The 25,469-nt window shown below is 38.6% G+C and overlaps 1 protein-coding gene across 8 annotated transcripts in view; it reads left to right on the plus strand.

The window, feature by feature from the left end:
• The window catches only part of Enah (ENAH actin regulator), a 107,339-nt gene that overhangs the window by 40,566 nt on the left and 41,304 nt on the right, over window positions 1-25,469 (plus strand). For all 8 annotated transcript variants that reach the window (XM_059280670.1, XM_059280668.1, XM_059280667.1 and 5 more), the window contains exons 2-3: window positions 10,134-10,299; window positions 16,035-16,212. In XM_059280670.1, coding sequence (XP_059136653.1) covers window positions 10,134-10,299; window positions 16,035-16,212 — 344 coding nt within the window. The remainder of the gene's footprint in view (window positions 1-10,133; window positions 10,300-16,034; window positions 16,213-25,469) is intronic.

Raw genomic sequence — 25,469 nt, forward strand, 5'->3', positions numbered from 1 at the left:
ATCATGAATTCCCAGATTTAGAAGTAATCACTGTAGCTTATAATAGCCTTCACATAAGATGGGTTCTGAAGGGTGGGTAGAAATAAAGAAAGCCTGCTGGTCTGCAGGAGAGTAGGAGTTGAGTTTGGCAGATTCTATCAGAGTTATATAGGCTCATTCTTCACACATTAGAATGGGAGAATGAGCAGTCCAGGATCTTGAACTGACCGGAGGATTGTGGTTATTTAAAGGGTGCCATGGATCTTGAAGGTTATTTGGCAGCTGAGCAAATGTTGGAGTGTACTACAGTTGGCAGTGTGCTTACTGTGGTTTTAAAACTCTTTATTAGTATCTCAGTTTGCCAAAATGCTGTTTCCACTAATAATGGTCAGTGTGCATAAGTTTGAGTGTCCAGCAAGTGCATGACAGGTACTTGAATGGCTTTATGTACATAGTTTCATTCTCACAATAGTTGCATGTGTTACTTTAGAAATCAGGAAACTGAAGCTTTTAAAGGCTTTATAAATCATTTAATACAACCAGAAAATAACAGTTGGCATTGAAATTCACTTAGGCTTAAGTTCATATTCTTTGCCACCACTGAAGTACATTTAGTATTTTCTATAATGTTTTGGGTTGAGATGAGCAACAGTTGGCATTGAAATTCACTTGGGCTTAAGTGCTTAAGTTCATATTCTTTGCCCACCAACAAAGTACATTTAGTATTTTCTTTAATGTTTTGGGTTGATATGAACAAAATATCATGATCAACCCTATGCTGAGGTTTTTTTTTTTTTAACTGTGAACAGTTTATATAAAATCTGCAGAAAAGAAAATTAAACCTTTAGATTAAAAAACCCAGAGTGGTGGCCCATGTCTGTATTCTTATTACTTAGGAACTGAAACAGTAGGATTGTGAGTCAGTACATAGCAGAACTTTAACTCTAAAACATGCAAACATGCAACCCATCTTTAAAATTCAGTGGCATGGAAGGCAATTGTTTTGTATCCAAATTTTCTTTTTTTATGACAGTCAGTGTATTGATTGTAGAAAATACTGGGTTGTAGATCCCAGTTCTTCCTTCCCCAAACAGAATTAAAACCATTCATTATTCTGGCTTCAACAGACACCACTAAAAATGATTTAGTATTGGTAATATATACACAGACATATACATGCACACATGTACACATATATTGTGTATCATATGTGTTTATATGTATACATTTATGAATAAGATCATAATTTTTCTGGTTTTGACTTTTTTGAGGCAGAGTCTCGTGTAGCTGAGGCTGGCCTCAAATTCACTGTGTAAGTGAACATGATCTTAATCTCCTGGTACTCCTTCCTACCTTCTGAGTGCTAGGATTACATACATGAGCCACTGTGCTCAGCTAGTATACATTACTTTATAACCTGATTTTTTTTAACCAATGCTTTTATAATTCCCGTTGGCTCTTTTTTTATTTCTCCATAGGATACTCACATGTTTTTGTCAGCTGCTGTTATCTTACATATAATTTGTTTCTGAATCTGTCACTGTTGTGAACAATGCTTACAACATTGCATATTTAGGTTATAACTAAATCTCTGTACATTATAACCATTATTCAAAAATTATAGCTAAACATTTGTATTTATTAGCAATTATTTGCTTCAGATAAATTCCAGTGTTGCTTAATAAGCTGTATTGCAACTCCACATAAAGATTTTTTTCATTTTATTTTATGTGTACAGATGTTTAGCGTGCATGCTTAGTGAACGCAATGCTCCCAGAGGCCAGAAGAGGGTATCAGGTCCCCTGGGCCTGGAGTTAGAGATGATTGTGCACTGCCCTGTACTGGGAATCAAAAAAGTTAAGAGCAAGTGCTCTTAACTACTGAGCCGTCTGTCTCGTCCTTTTAAGTCCACTTAAAACAACACAGAGCTATCATTTATTGAGTGCATAATGACAAAAGCATTCTTCTTTATCTCATTTAATCTCTCAGTGACTTTATTGTCTCTACTTTAAAAGTAAAGAAGCCTAGGAGGCAGATCTGCAAATGTAGCAGACTGTTCCTGTCATATCCTTACAGCCAAAGGTTAATCATGCCAGCCCCCTGGGGTTTTTCTGGCTGATAGCTAGGCTCAGGGTAAACTAATATTCCAGAGATCTAGTGTACTTAGAAGCACCTCTCAGTCAATGAAAGACAGAAATTAGTGGACAAGTACACCCAGTTTCCTCCTATCCCCACCAGGATGCCTGACTTGGCTCTGTGTTTTCACAGTATTCTAATGTAACTGTTCATTTGTTCATTGCCAACACTTTTTGTTGGCTTCCTCTATTTGCCTAACTCTCCTGCTGGTGAGTCCTTTCCACATAAACCACCAGTTCTCAAATCCATGTGTCAGCATTTCTTCTAGAGCAGTGGTTCTCAACCTTCCTAATGCTGCAATCCTTTAATATAGTTCCTCATGTTGTGGTGACCCCCAACCATAAAATTATTTTCCTTGCTACTTCATAACTGTAATTTTGCTGTTGTTGTGAATTGTAATGTAAATATATGATATGCAAGTTATATGATATGTAGCCTCCAAAGAGGTCGTGACCCACAAGTCGAGAACTGCTGTTCTAGGGAATCCCAAACTTGAAGACATCAGGGTGGTTTTGTAACAGTTAAGAAATGCTTATGTATTGCTGGCTAGGTTTTTCCAGGAGCTCAGAGAAGGTTTCATAAAATACCTGGAATTGGGCCAGGCCATGGTGACGCACACCTTTAATCCCAGCACTTGGGAGGCAGAGGCAGGCAGAGGCAGATGGATTTCTGTGAGTTTGAGGCCAGCCTGGTCTACAGAGCAAGTTTCAGGAGAGCCAGGACTACACAGAGAAACCCTGTCTCGAAAAACAAAACAAAATGAAAAGAAAAACAATACACACAAACAAACCTGTAAGTGTATATTTGAACAAGGACTGTGAGATATATTCAGACTGCAGTCAGAAGTATTTTTTGATTATTATTTAGTTTGAAGTTTTAGCATATAGAATCAAGTTAGCCATACTTCTTAGAGCAGGAAATACTTTTATCATTTGTGTGTATCTCTTCAGTTATTTTTATTTAAAGCATTTTTTTCTCTAGCATCCCCCCCCCCCCCCCCCCTTCATCCTGTGTCCTTTCTAATATGTACCTAAAGTTTCTCTGGGCAGATGTACCTAGGGGTGGGTCAGTGTGACTTGTCAGTCACATGGAATGCCTGTACCAGTCTACCTGCTAAGTATAGTTCCATTGTCTCAGTCTTCATCAACCGTTAGTCTTTTTTATTTGTCTGCTTATGTCATAGTTTTTAAGAGTCTTTTATAATTGAAATTCTGTTTTTATTTTATTGCTAAACAGTCACTTGATTTCCTTGGTTAAGATTCTATACTATTTACTCCTAAGCTCTGGTGCTTCTAAGCATATACACCTTCAGTCTTATAAAACTGAGTATTGATGATGAAAAATCTCAGAAATCTTGATGAATTGTGGGGGGATGTGGGCCACAATCATGTAGTCTGTGTATTAATAATTGTGTGTGTATATATATTTATGTATGTATGAATGAATGTGTGTCTAGCAGCAATAGGGTTTTCATTGCTGTGAAGTGACACCATGACTACGGCAACTTTTATAAATGAAAACATTTAATTGAGGTGGCCTGCTTACAGGTTCAGAGGTTCAGTCCATTATCATCAATGGTGGTATACAGGCAGACATAGTTCTGGAAAGGCAGCCGAGAGTCCTACATCTTGCAGGCAACAGGAAGTCAACTGTTACACTGCAGGAAGCTTGAGCAGAAGAGACCTCAAAGCCCGCCCCTAGAGTGACACACTTCCTCCAACAAGGCCATACCTTCTAATAGTGCCACTCCCTTTGGGGACCATTTTCTTCTAAACTGCCACAATAGTCAAGTCTGGAATTATCATTGTTATCTGGTCTTAATTACAAAGTGATGGAGTAATTTGCATAAATTGACTGTTAACAGTTTACCTTACTCTTAATCCCAGGGTCGAGGGTTCATGCCTCACATTGGGTGCCAGATAATGGGATTAATTCATGAAGTCTATTTAATGAGCAAAGGAACTTATTGGGGGGGGTTAACTCACAACCATGGGAGATTTATTGTAGGGTCTGGATAAGTTGAGCTATGTCCCACGCTGATCTGCCTGGTCCGAGATCTCAGCATCCAAAACCACGAGATAGCGAGGCGAGAGCCATATGTGCATTCCAGGTTTTAAGGGTTCCCCCTCCCCCCAGGGGCATGTATCTCAAGGTCACAGGCAGGTGTATGTTACCTGCTACCTTACTAGGGGTGGTGCTTCAGGGCACGGCTCAAACAGCCACCCACTACATCTCATCAGGAATATAAATCTATTTTGTAAAATGTCCTAGTTAAAGCTGGGCATGATGGGAACATTCCTTCAATCTCACAATCAGGAGGCAGAGATAGGCAGATTTCTGAGAGTATAAGGCTAGCCAGAGCAACATAGTTCTACATAGTGAGACCATGTCTTAAAAAAAGAAAGATGCCCTAATTAAGATATTAATACTATATTCTCCTATGCAGTAATAGTAAAGCATTATATATTCCAGGTAATATTAAGATACTTAATCTGGGGGCTGGAGAGATGGCTCAGAGGTTAAGAGCACAGACTGCTCTTCCAGAGGTCCTGAGTTGAATTCCCAGCAACCACATGGTGGCTCACAACCATCTGTAATGAGATCTGGTGCCCTCTTCTGGCCTGCAGTCATACATGCTGTATACATAATAAATAAATAAATTAAAAAAAAAAAAAGATACTTAATCTGGTACTGGAGAGATGAGTCGGGGTTAAGTGTGCTTCCTGTTCTTCCAGAGGACCCAAGTTCAGTTCCCAGCACTCATGTTAGAGAGTTCAGAGCTATCTGTAACTACTTTCAGGGGATCTGATGTCCTTTAGCCTTTGTAGATACTAGCACGCACATAAACATGGCAGATACACAGAAAACAAAAAACAAAACATCTGTTTTATTTATTTGGGAAGTGCTGACTATGAGCCTTCTACAGAAAGATCCTGGAGATTAGAAGGCTCTTGTGAGTTTTTATAATAATCCAGGGAAGAAATAGCACAGTAATGCAGTGGCACTGAGACCATGGAGAGGCAGTATAAAAGATACCTCTGGGTCCTGGTGACTGATGGAAGGTAACCGCACAGGAGCAGTGTAGGGAACTTAGATTTCTGTCGGGAGAAGAAATGTGGGTATGTTTCATTTTAAAGGGAAATGGGGAGAGGAGAGCAGTGAGAGTAAGGGAAGAAACTGGGTAGGAGAATGTCTTATGCTTCAAAATTAGCTTTGTACAAGTACACAGCAAGTAGCTGTGTGTGGAGCTTTTGAGCACAGGAGAAAAGTGTAGACTGGAAATACTGCTGGACGCAGGTGTTAGTTGAAACCTTGACTATGGACTGTTTTCAAGCCTTAATGATATATGTCTTTGGGTTTTAGTGGGAAGCATTAGTCAGCACACTGCCTACCCATCAATTTTTTTTAATTATTACTTGGTGAGTAGTCATTTCTTGGGAGGGGAGGGGCTGTAAGAAATTAGCAAAAATTTCATCTCATATATCTAATGGACCTTTGTATATACTTATGAGTGAGCTCCTTCTGAGCAGTAGGAGTTAAAAATGGGTGTGGGGCCGGGTGGCGGCATTGGCATGTGCTTTTAATCTCAGCACTCAAGAGGCAGAGGCAGGCGGATTTCTGTGAGTTCGAGGCCAGCCTGGTCTACAGAGCGAGATTCAGGACAGGAAGCAAAACTACAGAGAAACCCTGTCTCGAAAAAACAAAAAATGGGTTTTGGGTTTTGTAAGGTGGGAACAAATAATAATGGGGGAACATAGGCTCATTACCATCAGTTACATTTTTGCTGCAGGAACTTGGGATTTATGGATTACTCTGACTCAAGCGGACCTCTTTTTTAAGTGGGGGTGGGGAGCACAGAGAAACAACTGCTCTGTTTGGATCCTCTTTAAGTAGAGGATCTATCTATTTAAAGCTTCAATTTGGTTGTACGGCATTCAGCATTGATGACTCCAGTTTAGTGTGAACTGGTCTTGGAACCTAGTGAAGAAGCTCAGATCAAAGCCTTTTTTTTTTTTTTTTTTTTTTTTTTTTAAAAAGCGGGAACATCAGTAACATGCTAGTTATATCCATAGTTTTTATCCTTTGTGTTATACTTCAAACATTCCACATGTTTTTCTCCTGTTTTCTAGTCTAGTATTCTTGCTTGTATTCTTAATTTCCATGTCTCTTTAGTTCATGGTAGCTAGTTATATTTTTGAAAAATGTAAGTCATGCTCTACTTTAAGCCCTCTAGTATTTTACCATCTCCTTCCTGTGGCTAAAATGCTACCTCACCAGAGAATCGCACTAGGAGAACGCAAAAGGAAGCAATTAATGATGGCTTTGGGGACCCTAGGAAGACTTAACAAAAGGAAAAGTATTTGGTTCAGGTTTTTGATAAGTCAAGTTTTGTGAGATGTGATTATTTACTGAACAGCATTTAAAGAGTACCTACTGTGTGTGAGGCACTGGAATATTTATGCTTTAACAAATGATTAGTAGGTGGTGTCTTTGAAAGGGAGTTGCTGTTTGTTAAAGACTGCTTTACTGCATTATCACTAAACAGTATATACAAGAATAAGTTCTTTTTTTCCCTTAAATATAAACATTTATTTACTGGTGCCTGTTTTTGACGAGCATTCTCTACCCATTATATATACCTACTTGTTCAGGAATATATTCAGAAAATGAACTAACTGACTAAGCTACAAAACTATACATAAAGTAATATTGTGATTCTTTACACTTTGTGTATGTGTGTATATGTGTGTGTGTGGGGGGGTAAACCAGCAACCCTTAGCTTTTTAATGCTATATTTCATTGGAAAATACCAAAATTAACATCAGGAACATGGAGTAAAATCAACTCTTTACACTAATTAAATTGCACCATAAGAATGTGGGTTTTGTTTATGGCTAATTTAGTATCTAATCTTCACAAAACTACAGTTTAGTACTTTACTTATTTAATCTTTTTCATAATTGTTTCACTGATTCAGAAATGTGAAAATTTTGATGTGTTTTTATTTTGAGGCTTGTCATGGTACGTATAAAGATGCAATGCTCTGTTCTTGGATATATACCCACAGTACTTTCTATGTGGCTGGGAACAGCCATAATTAGCTAAGAGTTTTTCTCTATTACCAGGCTGGTTTGAATTTTGGATCTTTCTGCTCTCAGCCTCCTGGGTGTTGGGATTACCGATACCTCACAGAGCTGTCTTATTTTAAAGCCGATCATTGATGATTTTACTGGACTAAAATAAAATGGAGGGGGAAAATACAAACATGAATAATGTAATGTCTAGAGAACTAAAGTTACTACATTTGATCATTTTAAGTTTTGTTTTTTGAAATGTGTATAGGTGTTTTGCCTGCATGTATGTGTGTACCACATATGTGCCTGGTACCTGCAGAGGCCAGATTTCCTGGGACTGGATTTACAGACAGTTGTGAGCCACCATGTGGGTACTGGGAATTGAATCAGGGTCCTCTGGAAGAGCAGCTGTTCTCTTAACTGCTAAGCCATTTCTCCATCTCTTCTATTCCTATTTTTCTGTTTTATTTTATTAACTTGTGATGGTCTTCCCCCCTATAGTTTTTTTATCTACCAAAATGGCTAATAGACCAAAATATTAACATCCTGTTCTGTATTGATTCACCCAATCTTTTTTAGATTTGTAGGTCCATGAAATTAAAAACTTGATTATCATTGGCTTAATTTGTGTGTAGCATCTGTGGTCAGAGTAGGTAGATACATGCTAGCTAGTCTATGAGCCTTTGTGAGTCTCCCATGAGATTGCTAGAGTTACAGGTGTGTGCTATTGCATCTAATTCAAGTCATCAAGTTTTAATGGCCTTCTGGGATGCCATTTATTTATTTGTTTGTTTGCTTGTTTTAAAGGAGTCTTGTTTTACAACCCTGGCTGGCCTTAAACTCACAGAGATACATATACCTATGCCTCTCAAGTGCCAGAACTAAAGGCTTGTGCCACTGTGCCTGGCTAGTACTAATTTTTGAACACTGAAAGATTTAGTTTTGCATTAATTTACAGATTTGTTTATCTTTTTTTTCATTTCATACTATATTTATTTCTGTAGTTGTAAGCCCTAAGCTGTAAGAAGCACTGACTTTTGCTTATTTTAATCATCTTTGCTATACTTAGATGAAAGTTGTCACTTAGTATGTGTTTCTCCTGTGAGGAGTAAGTTTTCAACCCCTGTACTGACAAATACCTTTAAGTAATGCTCTTTAAAAAAAAAAAAAAAACAAAAAAACAAAAAACAAACAATTCAGGCTTCAGTCATTGACTTGTTTCTAGTCCCAGAAAATTTCTAGGCAGCATAAAAGATGAGATGGCACCAAAGGATTTACTATGTCATTGCTGCTTACATGTAGCTTAGGTTTTGTAGAATTTCCTTAATGGAAAATTAAAATAATTATAACTAATTTCTCTGAAGCAAATTGATTATTCAGGGAAGTGATTTCTGTAGGTCTTCCATGATCTTGTCATCAAGGCACACACAAACCCTCCTGCAAAGCTGTGTTCATTGTCCCTCTTGGATGGATGGAGAGATGTGTGAGTAAGGCAAAGGTGAAGGGGTAACTGTTTCTGAGAGCGTTTGGGAAAAACCACAGTGTATTGTCTGAGGTCTCTTGAGGCAGGAATTGGTAGAAGGAACCAAGTACTTGTATTACAAATGGGATGGGGAGTGCATGAACTATTTAGGAGCATCTGTGTTAACTACTCAAAAGTAGGCTTCTTCCTCTAGAGCAGTGGTTCTCAACCTCCCTAATGCTCTGGCCCTTTAATACAGTTCCTCATGGTGTGGTGACCCCAGCCATAAAATTAGTTCATTGCTACTTCATAACTGTAATTTTGCTACTGTTACAAATCGTAATGTAAATATGATAAGCAGGATCTCTGATATGTGACCCCTAAAGGGGTCGTGACATGTAGGTTGAGAACCACTGCCCTAGAAGTTGTTAGTTTAACTGGGTTAGTAGTCAACAGTGCCTGTTTTTTATGTTCTCTTTTGATATATGGTATTGAAAAAGAAATGTAGCATAGAATAAGGTAATGGAAAACTAATCAGGTTTTCCCCCAAGAACATTGGAAAATTTGAAAGGTGAATGTATTGCTCAGTAAGAACTTGACCTCGTCTCTGTGTGTCTTAGTATCACTTAGTAGCAAGTAATTGGGATAGATAGGAACCAAAAATTCTGGTCTTCTCCTTTTTTAGTTTTATCTATGAAGAAGAGGATTTTAAATCTAATAGGAACCTTAGAAATCATTTTTTAGTCTTTTATTTTTGGTGTGTGTGTGTGTGTGTGTGTGTGTGTGTGTGTGTGTATGTGTGTGTAGCTCGTAAGTGCCTATGGAAAACAGGCGGGTCTCCTGGCTGGAATGACAGGTGGTTGTGAGCTGTCAAGTCTGGGTACCAGGACTCAAAATTGGGGTCTCTGTAAGAGCAATAAGCTCTCTTAATCCCTGAGCTCATTCTCCAGCCCCCATTCTTACACTTTTCAAAGGAAAAATGAAAAAAAAAAATGTTCAAGCGTAGGATATTAACTTGAGTAAAGGGAATGAAAGGAGTCAGTCATGTTGTTGGCCATTGATTATTAGTTTCATCTCTGTGTTTGGAGGAACAGATACTCCTTTGACTGAATTTGTTGGAGACTTTGAAGTGATCCTAACGATAAAACTAATTCTGTCCACAAGGAGAAAATAAATCTCAAGACAGGTTGCCATTGTATAGTTAAACAAGTGGTGATTAATTTACAGTTGTATTGATAGATTTATTCAGTTTGATAATAAGTTTGCTACATTTTGGTGCTTTTTTGTATTTTTATGGACCCCAAACTCCCCCCTTACTATACTTGGCATTTGTCTTTCCCATTCGACTCCACCCATAGGGGTAAGAGCCTCCGCTCGTTTTTAACTGACTTCCAGGTTGGCTAATCTTGGCTCCTGGCTCTGTGGCATGCCTCACATATTTTAAGTATCTCATTTGAACTTTATTTTTTTTTTTTTTACAGTGAACAGAGTATCTGTCAGGCAAGAGCTGCTGTAATGGTTTATGATGATGCCAACAAGAAGTGGGTGCCAGCCGGTGGCTCCACCGGGTTCAGCAGAGTACACATATATCACCATACAGGCAACAACACGTTCAGAGTGGTGGGCAGAAAGATTCAAGACCATCAGGTAAGGGGCTGCTAAAGTCCATTCTGATCTGTGTTCGTGCATGCACGCGTGTGTGTAAGAACAGACTTGCACATGTGACAGCACACATGTGGAGGTTAGAACACAGCTCCTGGGAGTCTGCTTCTCTTGCCACTTTGTAGGCTCTGAAGATGGAACTAATGTCCACCATGCCTCACTGAGCAGGAGGTGTTTGTGTCTTCATTAGCTTGTCTTATTTGGCCATCCAAGTGACCAGTTTTTATAATCTGAATTCAGAACAGACAAAGATGAAGTATAATGTAAAGAGCACATTGAATGCTTATGGGACTCATTTATTTACTTATTTTATGAGGCTAGAGAAAGGATTTGAATGTATAAATGGTTTCAGAAAGTATTGTTAAATTCTTTTTTTTTTTTTTTTAAAGTGGTAGGCATTAGTAGTGCTAGAATAATTGGTCTCTTCTTTTCAGTTCAGATTTAAGGTGATAGCTTAGCTTTTGGTAGTTCCCTATTCCAAATTTTCAAGAAAGTAACTGGGTTGTGTGATTACTTGATGTCTTGGTGCAGGGAAGATACAGCTAAATTCTACCTGGTGCCCTGTGAGGTCTTGTTAAAAGACAGTTAGATCCACAATTTTCTAGTAAGATGTGATGTAAACAGGTGCTGCATAACCCTCGATTTGAAGTTGGTTTGTCAGGTGTGACTAGCTAAGGATTTATATTTGCCATGCATGCGGGTAGCAAATGGGCATTGGAACTTGTACTTCTGCACAAAATTGAGACTCAGAGAGGCTGCATCTCATAAAAAGAGGACAAAGAGAAAATCCTCTTTTTGTCTGAGGAGATTTAGGGATTTTTCCCTGGGAAATAGAAACTGCAGCTTGTCTCCCTTCCATAAGTGATTGACTGACTTCGATTGCAGTGAAGCTCTTAGGACAACTGATTAAAACAACACTCTGCCTGGGGGTGGTGGCGCACTCGGGAGGCAGAGCCAGGTGGATCTCTGAGTGTTCGAGGCCAGCCTGGGCTACAGAGCAAGATCCAGGACAGGCACCAAAACTACACAGAGAAACCATGTCTCGAAAAAAACAAAAAACAACAACAGAAAATGCAGTGCTTCTCTGATGAGAAAGTTTCGTAGTTCTGAGTGAGTCTACAGAGATAAGTTCACCTTTGCTGCGTGTCCCCTTCCTCCTCCCTAGCCTCCCCTTTCCTTCTGTGCTCCGGTTTCCTCACTGTTGCATAGCCTCTAGTCTCCTCAGTTTCTCTACCCAAAACTCCACTTATGACTGCCTGGCTATTGTTCAGCTCTGCCATCTGTTTTCTCTTTTCATCTATCCCCAGCTGAGTGGTCTTTTAGGTTAGACCGGTGGTTCTCAACCTTCCCAACACTACGACCCTTTTATGCAGTTATTCATGTTGTGGTGACCCCTAACCATAAAATTATTGTCGTTGCTACTTCCTAACTGTAATATTGCTACTGTTATGAATCTTCATGTAAATAACTGATGTGCAGGATATCTGATATGTAACCTCTGTGAAAGGGTCATTTGACCCCCAATGAGTTCTTAGCCCACAAGTGGAGAATCACTGGGTTAGAGCCTTGTCAGTATTGCCCATGATGCTTTCATGGAGAACAAAATGAAAACTAAAAAGTTAAAAATTAGCTGGGTGGTGGTGGCCCTTGTCTTTCAGCCTGGTCTACAGAGTAAGTTCCAGGACAGCCAGAGCTACACAGGAAAATCTTCTCTTGAAAAAAATGAAAAGAAAACCTTTAAAAATTGTTGGACATTCTCCCCCTCCCCCCGCCCCCAATCTGTGTATGGATGTTTTGCCTGCATGTATGTCTGAATCACATGTGAAAACCAGAAGATGGCGGGCTCCTTGGGAGACAGTAGCAGGCAGATCTCTGTGAGTTCCAGGCCAGCAAGGGCTATATAGGGAGATCCTATCTTCAGAACAAACAAGCAAAAATCAGGAATCAATTCTTTCAGTCACCTAACCGTTGAGGAATGAGGAAGGACAACATTGTAACTGATCTCTAAAAATAAGAAATGTAGTCTGGTGTGATGGTACGTGCCTTTAATCCCAGCACTTGGGAGGCAAGTGGATCTCTGTAGATTCAAGACCAGCCTGGTCCACATAGCAAATTATAGGACAGCCAGGGCTTCATAATTGAGAGACCTTACCTCAAAAAACCAAAACAAAAACAAACAAAAAAAGAAGTATAGATATTCTCACTTAATGGTAACTACTTAGTGAGTGACTGACCGTGAAAGCATACTGTATGCCCAAACTGTGTGTTACATTATAGTCTTGTGCACCCTGAGTCCACATGTTCCATCTAAGTTGGCCATATTCATTTTTAGCCTTGCCACAACAAAGTGAACAGTCCATGAGTACTTACACTCTAATGACCTGCTGCAGCGTTAACCTTGTCTGTGAAGACATCTTATGACTCATTTCCCTGTCTTCTCAACAGATTTGTTTGTGTCCTTGCTGTAATTTATCACAAGTTAAGCATTTCAGAGTTCATCTTTACTTAAAAGCTTAATATTCACACTCTTCAGAAGATAACATCAGACAAAAGATGCTGGTATTGACCATATCTTTTTAACGTTGTTGTATGTCTAACCAGTGAAGGCAAGAAAAAGAAAATAAAATGTACAAGGATTAAGAAGGAAGATATGAAATAGTTAGTTGTAGATAACATGATTACGTATGTATTTTGAGGGAAGAAACCTGAATATAAATCATTAGGGTTATCAGGATGTTAGAATTAATAAATCTTGGATTAGTAATAGGTTAGAATCAACAAGTATGTTTAGTAAGTGCTCTAGGTATGTTGTCATTGTCTAAAACTAGTTTTCGTCTGAGTTAGAAAAAGGATTTAATTGATATTATTTACAGTAATATCTTAGTGACTTTTTTGATGCTGTGATAAAATATGCTGACTAAAGCAATTTAAGTCAGAAGGAACAGCATCTGACTGGTCACATTGCATCGCCAACTAGGAAGCAGAGAGTGAACAGGAAGTAAGCTAGGCTGTAGGTCTTCAAGGTTGCCTCCAGGAACCCACTTTCTCTAGAAGTGCCCAGTCTCCTAAAAGTTCTACAACTTTGCCAAACAGTGCCACCAGCTAGGGACCAAGTGTTCAACCATGAGCCTATGGAGAACATTTTAAAACCAAATAACAAAATTTTATCAAATACCTGAGAAATTTATATAGGTGCTCAAGATACCAATACAGAGAAGCATTGAATGTTAACACAGCCTAAATAAGGAATATACGATACTCATGAGAAGCTGTGACATCAGTGATCAGATTGTTCTATTAGCCTCAGTATAGTCTTTTTTGTTTTGGTTTTTGTTTGTTTGTTTGTTTTTGAGACAAGGTTTCTCTGTGTGGTCCTGGCTGTCCTAGAACTCACTCTGTAAATCAGGATGGCCTCGAAATTAGAGATGAACTATCATCTGCTTCCCGAGTGCTAAGATCTAAGGCATGTGCCACCCCTGCCCAGTGTTTGAGTGCAGTCTTAAATTTGGAAATTGACAATTAGAGTGTAAATAGTAGCTTTATACAATGGACCAAAAATAGCTAAAGCAGTAACGAGGAACAGAGTAGAGGAACAAAGTCTAGTGGCTGGGACCTAGTAGAAAGCTTCAGTAGTTAAGACACTAGAGTTGGGCAAATATTAGATACATTTACCAGGGGGACAAATCACAATTGGTGACAAAAGGTGAACCCTCATCTTTGTTAATAGAAGTGAGTCGGAACCTGTCTCACACCATGGGCTTAAATCAGTTCCAGCTGTACTAGAGATGTAAACGTTAATAACAGTAATAAAGCTTCTATAAGACAAAATGAGGTAGTATTTTCATTACTTAGATTGAGAAGTATTTCTTAAACAGAACACAAGAACATTAAGAGAGAAAAGGATTGTTAATTTGGAATAAAAGAAAGTGACTATCACTAAGAGTAGATAGGCAAGTTATGGAATGGTACAAGATATTTGTCACACAGATACCTTCCCTTTGGGATAATACGTGAAGAAAAAGATGGATCACTCAGGAGAGAAATGGACCAGAGGTTTATTAATGAATGTAAGCAGTAATTCACTGAAGTATTTGGAGCAAATAAAGCACAAAAAGGGAGCCTATGTATAACTTAGTGGATAAAGGCACCTGCTATGCAGCCTGGCAACCTAAGCTTTATCCCTACAACCTACATAAAAATGGAAGAGAACCAATGCCACAAAGTTGTCATTTGACCTCTATACATGTGCCATGACATGCATACCTTCCTCCAAACCTGTAGATGTAACCACCCGTCTTATTAAATAAGAAACACAGAACCAATGCAAAGAAGAAAGCCAAGAGATCAGAGCTAAGAGCCTTACCCGCCTGCTGCAGCTAGCCTCTTCAGCCAAGAGACCTTTCCGAAAGAGACCTACTTCCTGAGTGTTTGTCTGTATATAGACTTTCTGTTCTGCCTTCTCATTGGTTGTAAACCCAACCACATGACTGCCTCGTCACTGCCTGTCTGTACAGACCTCCAGGTCTTCTATGGTTGGTATTGAGATTAAAGGTGTGTGTCTCCAATGCTGGCTGTATCCTTGAACACACAGAGATCTACCTAGCTCTGCCTACCAAGTGCTGGGATTAAAGGCGTGCACCACCAACGCCCAGCTTTTGCTATGGCTCTAATAGCTCTGACCCCCGGGCAACTTTATTTACTAACATACAATTAAAATCACATTTCAGTACAAATAAAATATCACCATACAAACCCCATTATGGACACACAGTGTAATAAATTAAAATTTTTTCCCAAAACTTGAAAAAGTAGTAAACCTCATTCATGATCAGAGTAATGTATTAATACACTAAAACACAAAGATACACATTCAAACCCACCAGTATTGCTATAAAAGTAAAGCCAATATTATCAGTGGTGATGCTCCACAGTATATGGCGTCATACAAAGTTTCATACACTGTTCTGGAAGAGTAAATGATAGGACACACTTAGAAAGCGATGTGGAGTTTTCTACTAAAGTTAAATGTACATATGACCTATGCTAATCCCACTCGTGGGTGTGTGTTCAATAAAAATGTGTGCTGGGTATACCAGATGTTTAGTGGAATGTTCATGTCATTATTTGTAGTAGTCACAAATTCTGAGCAATAAAAATGTTAGTGCAAAGAATGAGCAGATTGGTAGTTTATACTAAGGAATATTGCATAAAGCAGTGAAAATTAACAAACCACAGTTGCACATACAAGTGGATGACTCTCAGGTGTGAATTTGAGGAAAGAGTACAGATACATCTCTCAACATGGGTTCTGTAACTCTGTTTTTCTCAAATCCTATAAAACTAGTTTGTAGTATTAGAGATACCCTCTCAGGATGGGAGGAGTCAGGAGGGCCCTGTACAGTTCCATTTCCCTTCAATGTTCCTTTTTTGTATTTGTGGTTTTCAGACAAACAAGTAAAGTATATTTAATGAGGTGCATTGCTTTTCTTTTGCTGATTATTTACTATTTTAAAGCAGGCCTTTTGTAACCCTAAGATAGCTTAAGTTCCATCAGACTCATTTCTGTAGGCTTGCTTTTACCCTAGGTAACTATTCCAACTAGTTTTTACAAAGTCTTCTAGGAACAAGTTTAAATAAATAACCCGAAGTCAGGATTTGAATTGGCTTCTATTATTTCTCCAGTTACCAGCTTGACTTTATAATGCATTACTGTCTTTTAGGTTGTGATAAATTGTGCCATTCCTAAAGGGCTGAAGTACAATCAAGCTACACAGACTTTCCACCAATGGCGGGATGCTAGACAGGTGTATGGTCTCAACTTTGGCAGCAAAGAGGATGCCAATGTCTTCGCAAGTGCCATGATGCATGCCTTAGAAGTGTTAAATTCACAGGAAGCAGGTAAAGTGTCTGTGCTTCCCCTGTATTCTTCAACTGAAATGCTATGTATATGTTAAAGCAAACCTTTCTTGTCAACTTTTAAGTCGTATATATTTAAAGTAATTCCTAAGTTATTTTCTGGAAAAAAATGTGAACTCTTCTTTATGTTAAAAGTCTAGAAGCATAATCCTGTGAGTTTAATCTAGTTATTTCTCAAACCTCATTTGAAATTACTTAGATTTTTCATCCTGTCCTAAAACATAATTTTTGATACTAGGACATGAGAGCCACCGGAGATACGAGGTCTCTCTCTACATTGTTCAGGCTAGCCTCACATTCTTCTCTTTAAGCAGTCCTCCTGCCTTCTGATTCCCAGGTAGCTGGATCTCAGTCATTCCACTATGCCTGAAGTTACTTGTTTTTTATGAAAAAACACATAGGTTTCTAAAATACACTTTCCAAGCCACTGCTGATCCTAAGGACTTTAAATTAGAATAAGATCTCCTAATGAATAAGAGCTTGGCTATAAAGCAGTGCTTCTCAACCTTCCAACCTTCCTAATGCTGCGGCCCTTTAACACAGTTCTTCATGTTGTAGTGACCCCCAAACACAAAATTACTTTTATTGCTACTTCATAACTGTAATTTTGCTACTGTTTTGAGTTATAATATAAACGTCTGTGTTTTCTGATGGTCTTAGGCGACCCCTGTGAAAGGGTCATTCATTCGACTTCCAAAGAGGTCATGACCCACAGGTTGAGGACCACTGTTCTAAAGGTTGTTTAAAGATTTGAGGCATGCCCTCAGCTGGTCCAAGCCATAATTGGACAGTTTATATATATATATATATATATATATATATATATATATATATATATATATATATATATATATAAATTTGGACATAACAATATTAAACTACATTTTGCTTAGAAAGAATAGAAATAATTCACTTTTTAAAGCTCAAGTATTCGAAACCTTATGTCAGAGATAAACTAAATTTTCTTTTGGTTTAATGCAATAAATTTTATAATCAGAAAATGTTAAATATGAAAAAATACATATAATCAATTACTCCTATGTTGTATGTTTGGTAGTGATTTTAATGACATAAATGTTATGAGTAGAATTCATATAGTTTAATGAGGAGTATTATAGCCAGATGAAATATTGATATTTGTTGATCTAGAATTCCAAAAATCCATTATAAGTGTTATGTTTATATCTTACTCTGAAAATGATTGAAGCATGAAAAGGATCAAAGCATCGAACTCCTTTGTCTGTTTTAAAAATGAACTTTAGAGCAATTGGCATTTTATGGTATTGTGCCTGTACCTGTTTTATATAAAGTTTTCTTTAAGGAAATCAGGATCTGTAAGGAACATATTTTGTTCTCATCGGATCTATTTTGAGGAAATAAACCACTGGAACATATTCTAGTTTGTCTCTTAGTCCAAAAAGAAGATAGTGAATGGCACCTGTACTTTTATTAGCATATATTATAGGGATAGACTTACACTGCAGTGATTGGGAAGGAACTAGAATCATGATTCATATATCTTAAATAGGTCAGTTACATAATTTGAAGTGCACAGCAGCTTCTGTCTTCCTGTGTTTGGAACCAACGACCATTTTCGTTTCTCAGCCTTCAAAAGGGTCTAGTTAAGAACTAAATGTCACTTGACATAGTTCAAATTATTGTTGATGTTGGTTGTGTTTTTACCAAATGGAAAATACTGTTTCTATCAGTGAATAATATTACAGTTAGCTTTTAAAATGCAAATGGCAAGTATTGGTTTTGTTCTGATCCTGATTATTTGAAATTGAGTCTTAATGTGGAGAGACTCAAATTACTCTCCTACAAAACAATGAACATTAAGAAATACTGTTTTGAATTATATAAAGTTTTGCAAATAGGAAAATCAATGGTTTCATTTGCTGTAAAAGCATTTTTGGTCTATATAGTACATAGGATTATTGTTATGGACAGACTTGGTAATACCAGCTTCTATTGAGAGCGTCTCTTCTCTTTCACAGTTTCAATTGTGGTAGTATAAACTGGTCGAAGTTAGTTTTCTCTGTCATGGACCAAGTTACTGGCACTTAAGCTTTTGGTTCTATTCTATCTTGTTCATTCTCAGAGAAAACAAAACATTAAAGTAGTTAAGTTGTAGATAGCATGATTTATTTCTTTAGGAAATTACTTTTTATTATAAATACCAATTTCTGAATTTTGATGGCAATAATTGTCCTTGAAGTGGAATGTGGGAAGAAATAAATGTTAAGAATCTGGAGTGTCACCAGGTGGAGCACGCCTTTAATCCCAGCACTTTGGAAGCAGAGGCAGGCGGCTCTCTGAGTTCAAGGACATCCCTCTCTCCAAAAAGTGTCACTACACTTCCCTGGAAAGGGATGTGATTTCTTGTGTAGATTCCCACAGCAAGATAGGTATGTCCTCTACCTAGTATTGTGTTGGCCCCCACCCATCCACCTAAACAAACAAACATACCAAACGATACTGCATAGCAGCCTGGTCTTATCTTCCCTTGCCAAAGCTCTTTTGCTTTGGGTTCACAGCCAAAAAAAAAAAAAAAAAAAAAGAAATCATCTGCTCTTTCTGCTAACCCAAGCTGTCGGAAAATCTTGACTTCAGACTCTTCTGTAAACAGTAGCCCAACACAGTTGACCAGAAGCAAAAAAACAAACTTTCCCGTGAAGGCAGAGCAATTTTCTGCATCTGTCTTTTAAAATTTTTTTAGTATATATTTGTACAAAATAATGGATTGCATGATATTGATATTTTCATATATATACATAATGTACTTTGATCATACTGATCTATTTCTCTCTTACTCTTTATTGCCGTTTCCCTCCCTCCCTTTTTTCTCCCTCTCTCTCTCCTTCCTTCCCTCCCTCCTTCTTTCCCTTTTCCTCCCTCCTTTCTTCCTTCTATGGTGCTGGGAATTGAACTGAACCCAAGGCTTTGTACATGCTAGGCATGCACTCCACCACTGGGCTACATCCTCAGCCTGTTTCACGACGTTATAAAGCCATGTTCCATATTGACTGTTACTGCTTATATTTGTGTAGGTGTTAACATGGGAGTCAAACATTGCTGTTATCAGTTAATCCTTCTTAGTGATTCTCAGACTTTAAGGTCATGGACTTCTTTGTTCAAACATTTTTTTCTTTCTTTCTTTCTTTCTTTCTTTCTTTTTTTTTTTTTTTTTTTTTTTTTAGACTCAGTAGTTAGGGGAAGGACGTTCTCTCATCAGTGGGGCAGGGCTCATTCCCAGAGCATTATTTAGCAGGTCTCTCTCTCTCTCTCTCTCTGGTTTTTTTTTTTTTTTTTTTTGTTTTTTTTTTTTTTTGTTTTTTTTTTTGGTCTTTCGAGACAGGGTTTCTCTGTGTAGCTTTGCGCCTTTTCCTGGAACTCACTTGCCCAGGCTGGCCTCGAACTCACAGAGATCCGCCTGGCTCTGCCTCCCGAGTGCTGGGATTAAAGGCGTGTGCCACCACCGCCCAGCTCTCAATCTGTTTTTTGAGACAGGATTTCTCTGTGTAGCCTTGGCTGTCCTGGGACGCCTCTGTAGACCAGGCTGGCCTTGAACTCCTGGCTCTGCCTTTGGAGAGCTGAGATTAAAGGCGTGCGCCATCACTGTGTACCTGGCTGAAGAACTGTCTCTTTTTGCCCAATGATGCTACGTTTCTCCCTTCTTTTGCTGCCATCCTTCGAAGCCCTCTAAATCCTCTTTTTTAGTTTTTATTTTTTAATTAAGAAAAGAAATGCAGTATTCTTTGGACTAGTCATTCTAACCTTCACAGCTTCCCTCGTGTATATGTTTAATATTTTCAGTTTTTTATGAAAAGGTGGGTGGCAGAAATGTTTTCCTTTATTTTGTTTTTAACATGGTATGCAATTATCTAATATACTGGAAAGTACAGGAGGTGCTAAATACAGTGAGTTATATTTGGAATTTAAAAAAAAACCAGGAATCACATGTTCTGACATTTTTTTCAAGGAGCTGAATTAGTGCTCTTGCTTTTATACCAAATGCTACAGTATAACTTCTTTTCACCAATGGAAATTATCTCAGTTTAAATAAATATATTATACAGATAACAATTTTTTATTTCTGTATTTACTTATCAAGTAAATTTATAGGCTTCTGTAGATAATAGCAGTAGATTATATAAGCTACAGTGTCAATCCTGCTGATGGTTGGTTGAGGTAAATTTGCACAGCCCTGTTGCATTTTTGTAAATGTTTTAAATCATTTGGAAATAGGAAATGTGTCTTTAAGTCCATTTTTAAAAAGAAAATGTTATTCCAGTTAGATTACTCTGTTTTTGTTCAACCATGATTAAGCATAGCTTACCAAGAGAAAAACCTCAAAATATCTTACCACTAACTAGAAGACTTTGTTTTTTAACTGTTGTGAATGAGAACACAGCCAGAGATAACCTTCTTATGGTTGAAGTTTTAATCAGATTTATAATAAATTTTGAGATTATATTAATTTTTTGACATAAACCTGGCCTAATATTACTTACTATATAAGCATTGGCATTCTCAGCATTATGTAATATTTTTATGATATACTTGGAATTGATTGGATTTTTAAAATCTCAGAATGTTTCTAGAAATTCTTGTTTTTTTTTTTCTTTTCTGAAACAGGGTCTCTGTGTAATCCTGGCTGTCCTGGAACTCCCTATGCAAACCACACTGGCCCTGAACTCACAGAGATCCTCCTGCCTCTTCCTTCCAAGTGCTGGGATTAAAGTCATGCTCCATTATCCCAGGCCCTAAAATACTTTGTTCCTAGTGATAGTTTTACTTCCTAGTCTTCCAGGTTGCTGATATGAATAGGACAACACTAAGCTTACAATCTCAGAGTTGTACTGTGCTGGTAGCCACTGAGAATAACATCAACATAATAAAGCCCATCCCTTTCCTTCTGGGATTGCATACCTGGCCTAGAGCTAGCTAGGAAAGCCAAGGACATCGAGGTAGTTCATGAATGGAGTTCGAAGTAAAGCCTTTGGATTGCCAGAGAAAATTCTAGCGTCAGAGCAAACTTTGCAAGCAGAAGGTGTTTGGGCCTCCTCGATGAGAGAATATTCTAAGTGGGCTTGTCATGGAGGATGTCACAGTTGAGAAAGAACAGACCATGTTGTGGTTAGAGCATGAGAATTTACGTGGTCTGGGGCGTAGGTAAATCCTAACAGGTAGAGCTAGAAAGATTGGAAGGGGGCTGGTGGTGTCTTGAGGATCTTTTTATCATTTGCCCTCAGGTGGGTAGTCAGGCTTATGCTGTAGTAGAAAAGTGGGGGAGTGGTGAACATGGATCCACATCTGTTGTAATAATATTGATAAGAAAGATGTGGCCTGGTCTTTGACACAGTAGAGAGAGAAAGGAACACAGTGAAGCGGAGGCAACCAGCTTCTATTGAGAGCGTACTCTTCCCACCACGTTACCGTTTTAGCTTCTGCGTATGGCTTAAGTAAATCAGTACAGCATTTTTTGAGCTGGACTTGATTGCTTACTTACTATGTTTCTGATCTTAATCTAGAATAAACTTTACTGGTGATTTTATATCTGTCTATCTATATGATAGATACACACACACACACACACACACACACACACACACACACACACACATATATATATATATACATACACCCTATGAGTTTAGTGATACTACTGTTCTAGAAGTAGGATTTGGGCTTAAGGCCACTAGACTAGCCCTAGGGCCTACAATCCAGACAGTGGCATTTGTTCCTAGATCTTATTTTAAAATTCAACCTCTTCTCACTATGACATAGGAAGAGTAAATGATGTTTTGAGATGATACCCAGACACATGATTTTGGGGTACTGGTGAAGTTGGTGCCATGATCCAGAGGTGGAAAGAATAGAAAGAGGCTTTAGAGAGGTGATTATTAAGGGGATAACAAAGTTATTTCTGGGCATACTGTGTTTAGGGAACTTTATTAACACATCTGCCATTGGTACAGTAGGGCTGGTCAGTGTGTCTGGTGTCCTCCTCAGTTTCCAGGTAGGCGCATGTGTGGAGAGGTGTTTCTTTAGAAAGGGATGCACCAAGGAGACGGCTGATCTTCTAGTGGCCGATTTCTTTTTTTAACTACGTTTTTCTGCCTTTCAATTCAAAACCTCTAAGGCATTTTCTTTTACAAAGACATATGAAAAAAAAAAGCCAGTTTAGGGTGAGAAAGAAATTAGAAAAAAATTACATTTCATCTTGTGTTGTGTTTCTTAGTAAAATTTTAAGACCTTTAATGTGACTTAGTGGAAAAACTTGAATTTGGAATTGAGTTTCCAGTTTTGTCTCATCTCCAGTGGGGGCTGAGCAAGTCACACGCCCTAGAGAGGTTCCCTCGTTTACAGAGAATGGTTAATCAGTGTGGCACGGGAATTAGGTGACACAGGGGCCATTGGCATTCTTAAAGTATAAAATGTTAATTTTGGAGACTGATTCAGATTTCCTGGGGAATAGCTTATTGTAAGAATGAAAAGTGCACTTTGTCAGATTATTTCCTCCAGCTTCTTTACCCCTCCCTGTGAAGAAAATTACTGTCCATAGAAAAAGTTAAGTCATCCATTGTTTTGAGTCCATCTATCTGTACCCAGAGGAATTAAAGAAAAGTTGTGTTGTCAATGTTCTACTCTTCAAAGAAGACATAACTGATACGAGAAAGACATGTCTAAGGACAGATAACGTTCTGACGTTAGCCTTGGGCCTGCACATAGATGCACCCCAAACATGTACACATGAAAATAGAAAAAGGAAAGAAAATTAGAGAGCCAATGTTAGAACTAGTTATTTATTAACATTTCACATAATGTATGTGAATGTTCATTTTTATAGGAAATGCATAATCATGTACTCAGAGCAGTGGCCAACTTGAAAACAAAAGAAAGTCTGAAATGGTTTTCAGTCTCGGGAACACATCGTGCATTTTAGTGATCTCCCTAATGCCCAAACTGTAAGCTACTTTGAGGCTAAAATGATCAGCTCTTTGTAGAGATAATCTTACCTGAAACTAACCAAAAGTTGTGATTAATGACTGAGGATGTTTTAAGAATGTCAGGGGTCTTATGGTTGCACCGGATACTGATAAGGGCAGGATAGTTACAGTGTCTGAACTGAACATAACTGATTGATTTTCAGTGACTTGTAAAAGAACAAAGATTAATTACACATACAGCTAATTTGGACAGAGTCACACTAAACTAAGCTAAAGAGATTTGTTAAAATAATAAGAGAGAGCTGGGCGGTGGTGGCATGTGCCTTTAATCCCAGCACTCGGGAGGCAGAGGCAGGCGGATCTCTGTGAGTTTGAGGCCAGCCTGGTCTACAGAGTGAGATCCAGGACAGGCCCCAAAACTACATGGAAAACGCTGTCTTGAAAACACCAAAAAAAGGGAAAAATAATAAGAGAGAGCTCAGCAATTAAGAGCACTTGCAGAGGACTACGTTTGGTTCCAAGCCTCCACAACCGGTTATTCCAGTTTCAGGTGATCTGATGCCCTCTTCTGGTCTCCAAAGGCACTGCATGACATGGCGCACAGACAAAACATGTAGGCAAATTACCCATACACGTAAAAGGACAAAAATGAAATTTTTTTGAGAGAATTTCTGACTTTTGAAAAGGAACAGGAGCTACTGAATCACTTTAGCTTTCTGTGCCCCACCTCTTTTATTATACCTTAAAGCCTAAATTGTCATTTCAGTGTGATTAGACTTTTTCAGTCAGAAAATGATTTGGGTGCCTAATTCCTCCGTTTTTCCAAAAGAGAATAATCCGGTGTCTTCCCCTGCACGGGATGCACGCGGCCTGCATTGTCGTAGGAAGGCTGTTTTCGGTGCTTCCTCCCAGCTTTAGCCTCTGCTCTCCTGTCTTCCCATTTACCCACACGAAGTCGTTGACGTTGTCGACTAGAACTGGGATAAGACGGGTTCCGGTTTTCAAGACTACTTAAATGCCAGTGTTCTCATTTAGTTTTATCTTCTGGCATTTGTATTGACGTATATTTGGAATAATTTCATATCTAGTCATTAAAAGAGAAGTTGAGTGGCTATTGTGCAGACTGTCATCATCAGGATTGCTACCTAGATTGCTGTGCTCACTTCCTACTGTGACTTTCTTCTTTGCTAAATAAACCAGAGGTAGAATCGGGAATCTTGAGTTTAAAACCCTCACTTAGGGATTCAGTAAAGTGGCTTAAGGGCACTTGAGGGAGTTCCTGTCTAGATCGCTACAAAGTGCTCCCATTTAAAAAAAAAATTCCCGCCGGGCGGTGGTGGCGCACGCCTTTAATCCCAGCACTCGGGAGGCAGAGCCAGTCGGATCTCTGTGAGTTCGAGGCCAGCCTGGTCTCCAAAGCGAGTTCCAGGAAAGGCACAAAGCTACACAGAAAAACCCTGTCTCGAAAAACCAAAAAAAAAAAAAAAAAAATTCCCTTTATTATACATCAATGAAGACAACATACTGCAGGATATTGAATACAAAGAGAAGAAATAGTCCGGTTGTCTTCTGTGAAGCCAAATATCAAAGCTCATTTTCCTGTGATGAAAGGCCAAAGAGCATATGCACTATAAGAAAATTTATTAGTTGACAGTTCAGCACATTTTGGGGATGTATAGCACAGGCTTCTTGCTGGACTCTGGTGAAGGCCTCAAAACAGGTGACATCATGGTGGTGGTTATACCATGTCATTGGGAGATCACTTTGCTAGACTAGAAGGCAGCAAGGGACAGAGCTCTTCTCTTAGAAAAACCCTCCTGTGGCCAGGCATGGTGGCGCATGCCTTTAATCCCAGCACTCAGGAGGTGGAAGCAGGTGGATCTCTGAATTCGAGGCCAACCTGGTCTACAGAGTGAGTCCCAGGATAGCCAGGGCTACTCAGAGAAACCCTGTCTCGAAGAGATCCCCCCCCACACACACACACAAGAAAAGCCCTCCTGTGACTTACTGACTCCCTTCTGAGGGCAACACTCCCAACATTCTCAATTGCTTCTCTCAAGGCCATACCTCTCTGATAGGAAACCTGTAACAAATCCATCACGGGAGACAGACCACAGCAGGGCTTATAAAAACGTAAATCTGTGTCGCTCAAGTCACATATACACATTTATTTATTTCATCATGGTACTATTTTAGATGTAACAGCTTTTATATCCTAAATGAATTCTTACACATTAAACTTCAAATAATCTAATATTAAAAATCATAGTGGAATGGGTGGTGGTG

The sequence above is a fragment of the Peromyscus eremicus genome, chromosome 15, assembly GCF_949786415.1.
Source record: "Peromyscus eremicus chromosome 15, PerEre_H2_v1, whole genome shotgun sequence".
Classification (NCBI taxonomy): domain Eukaryota; kingdom Metazoa; phylum Chordata; class Mammalia; order Rodentia; family Cricetidae; genus Peromyscus; species Peromyscus eremicus.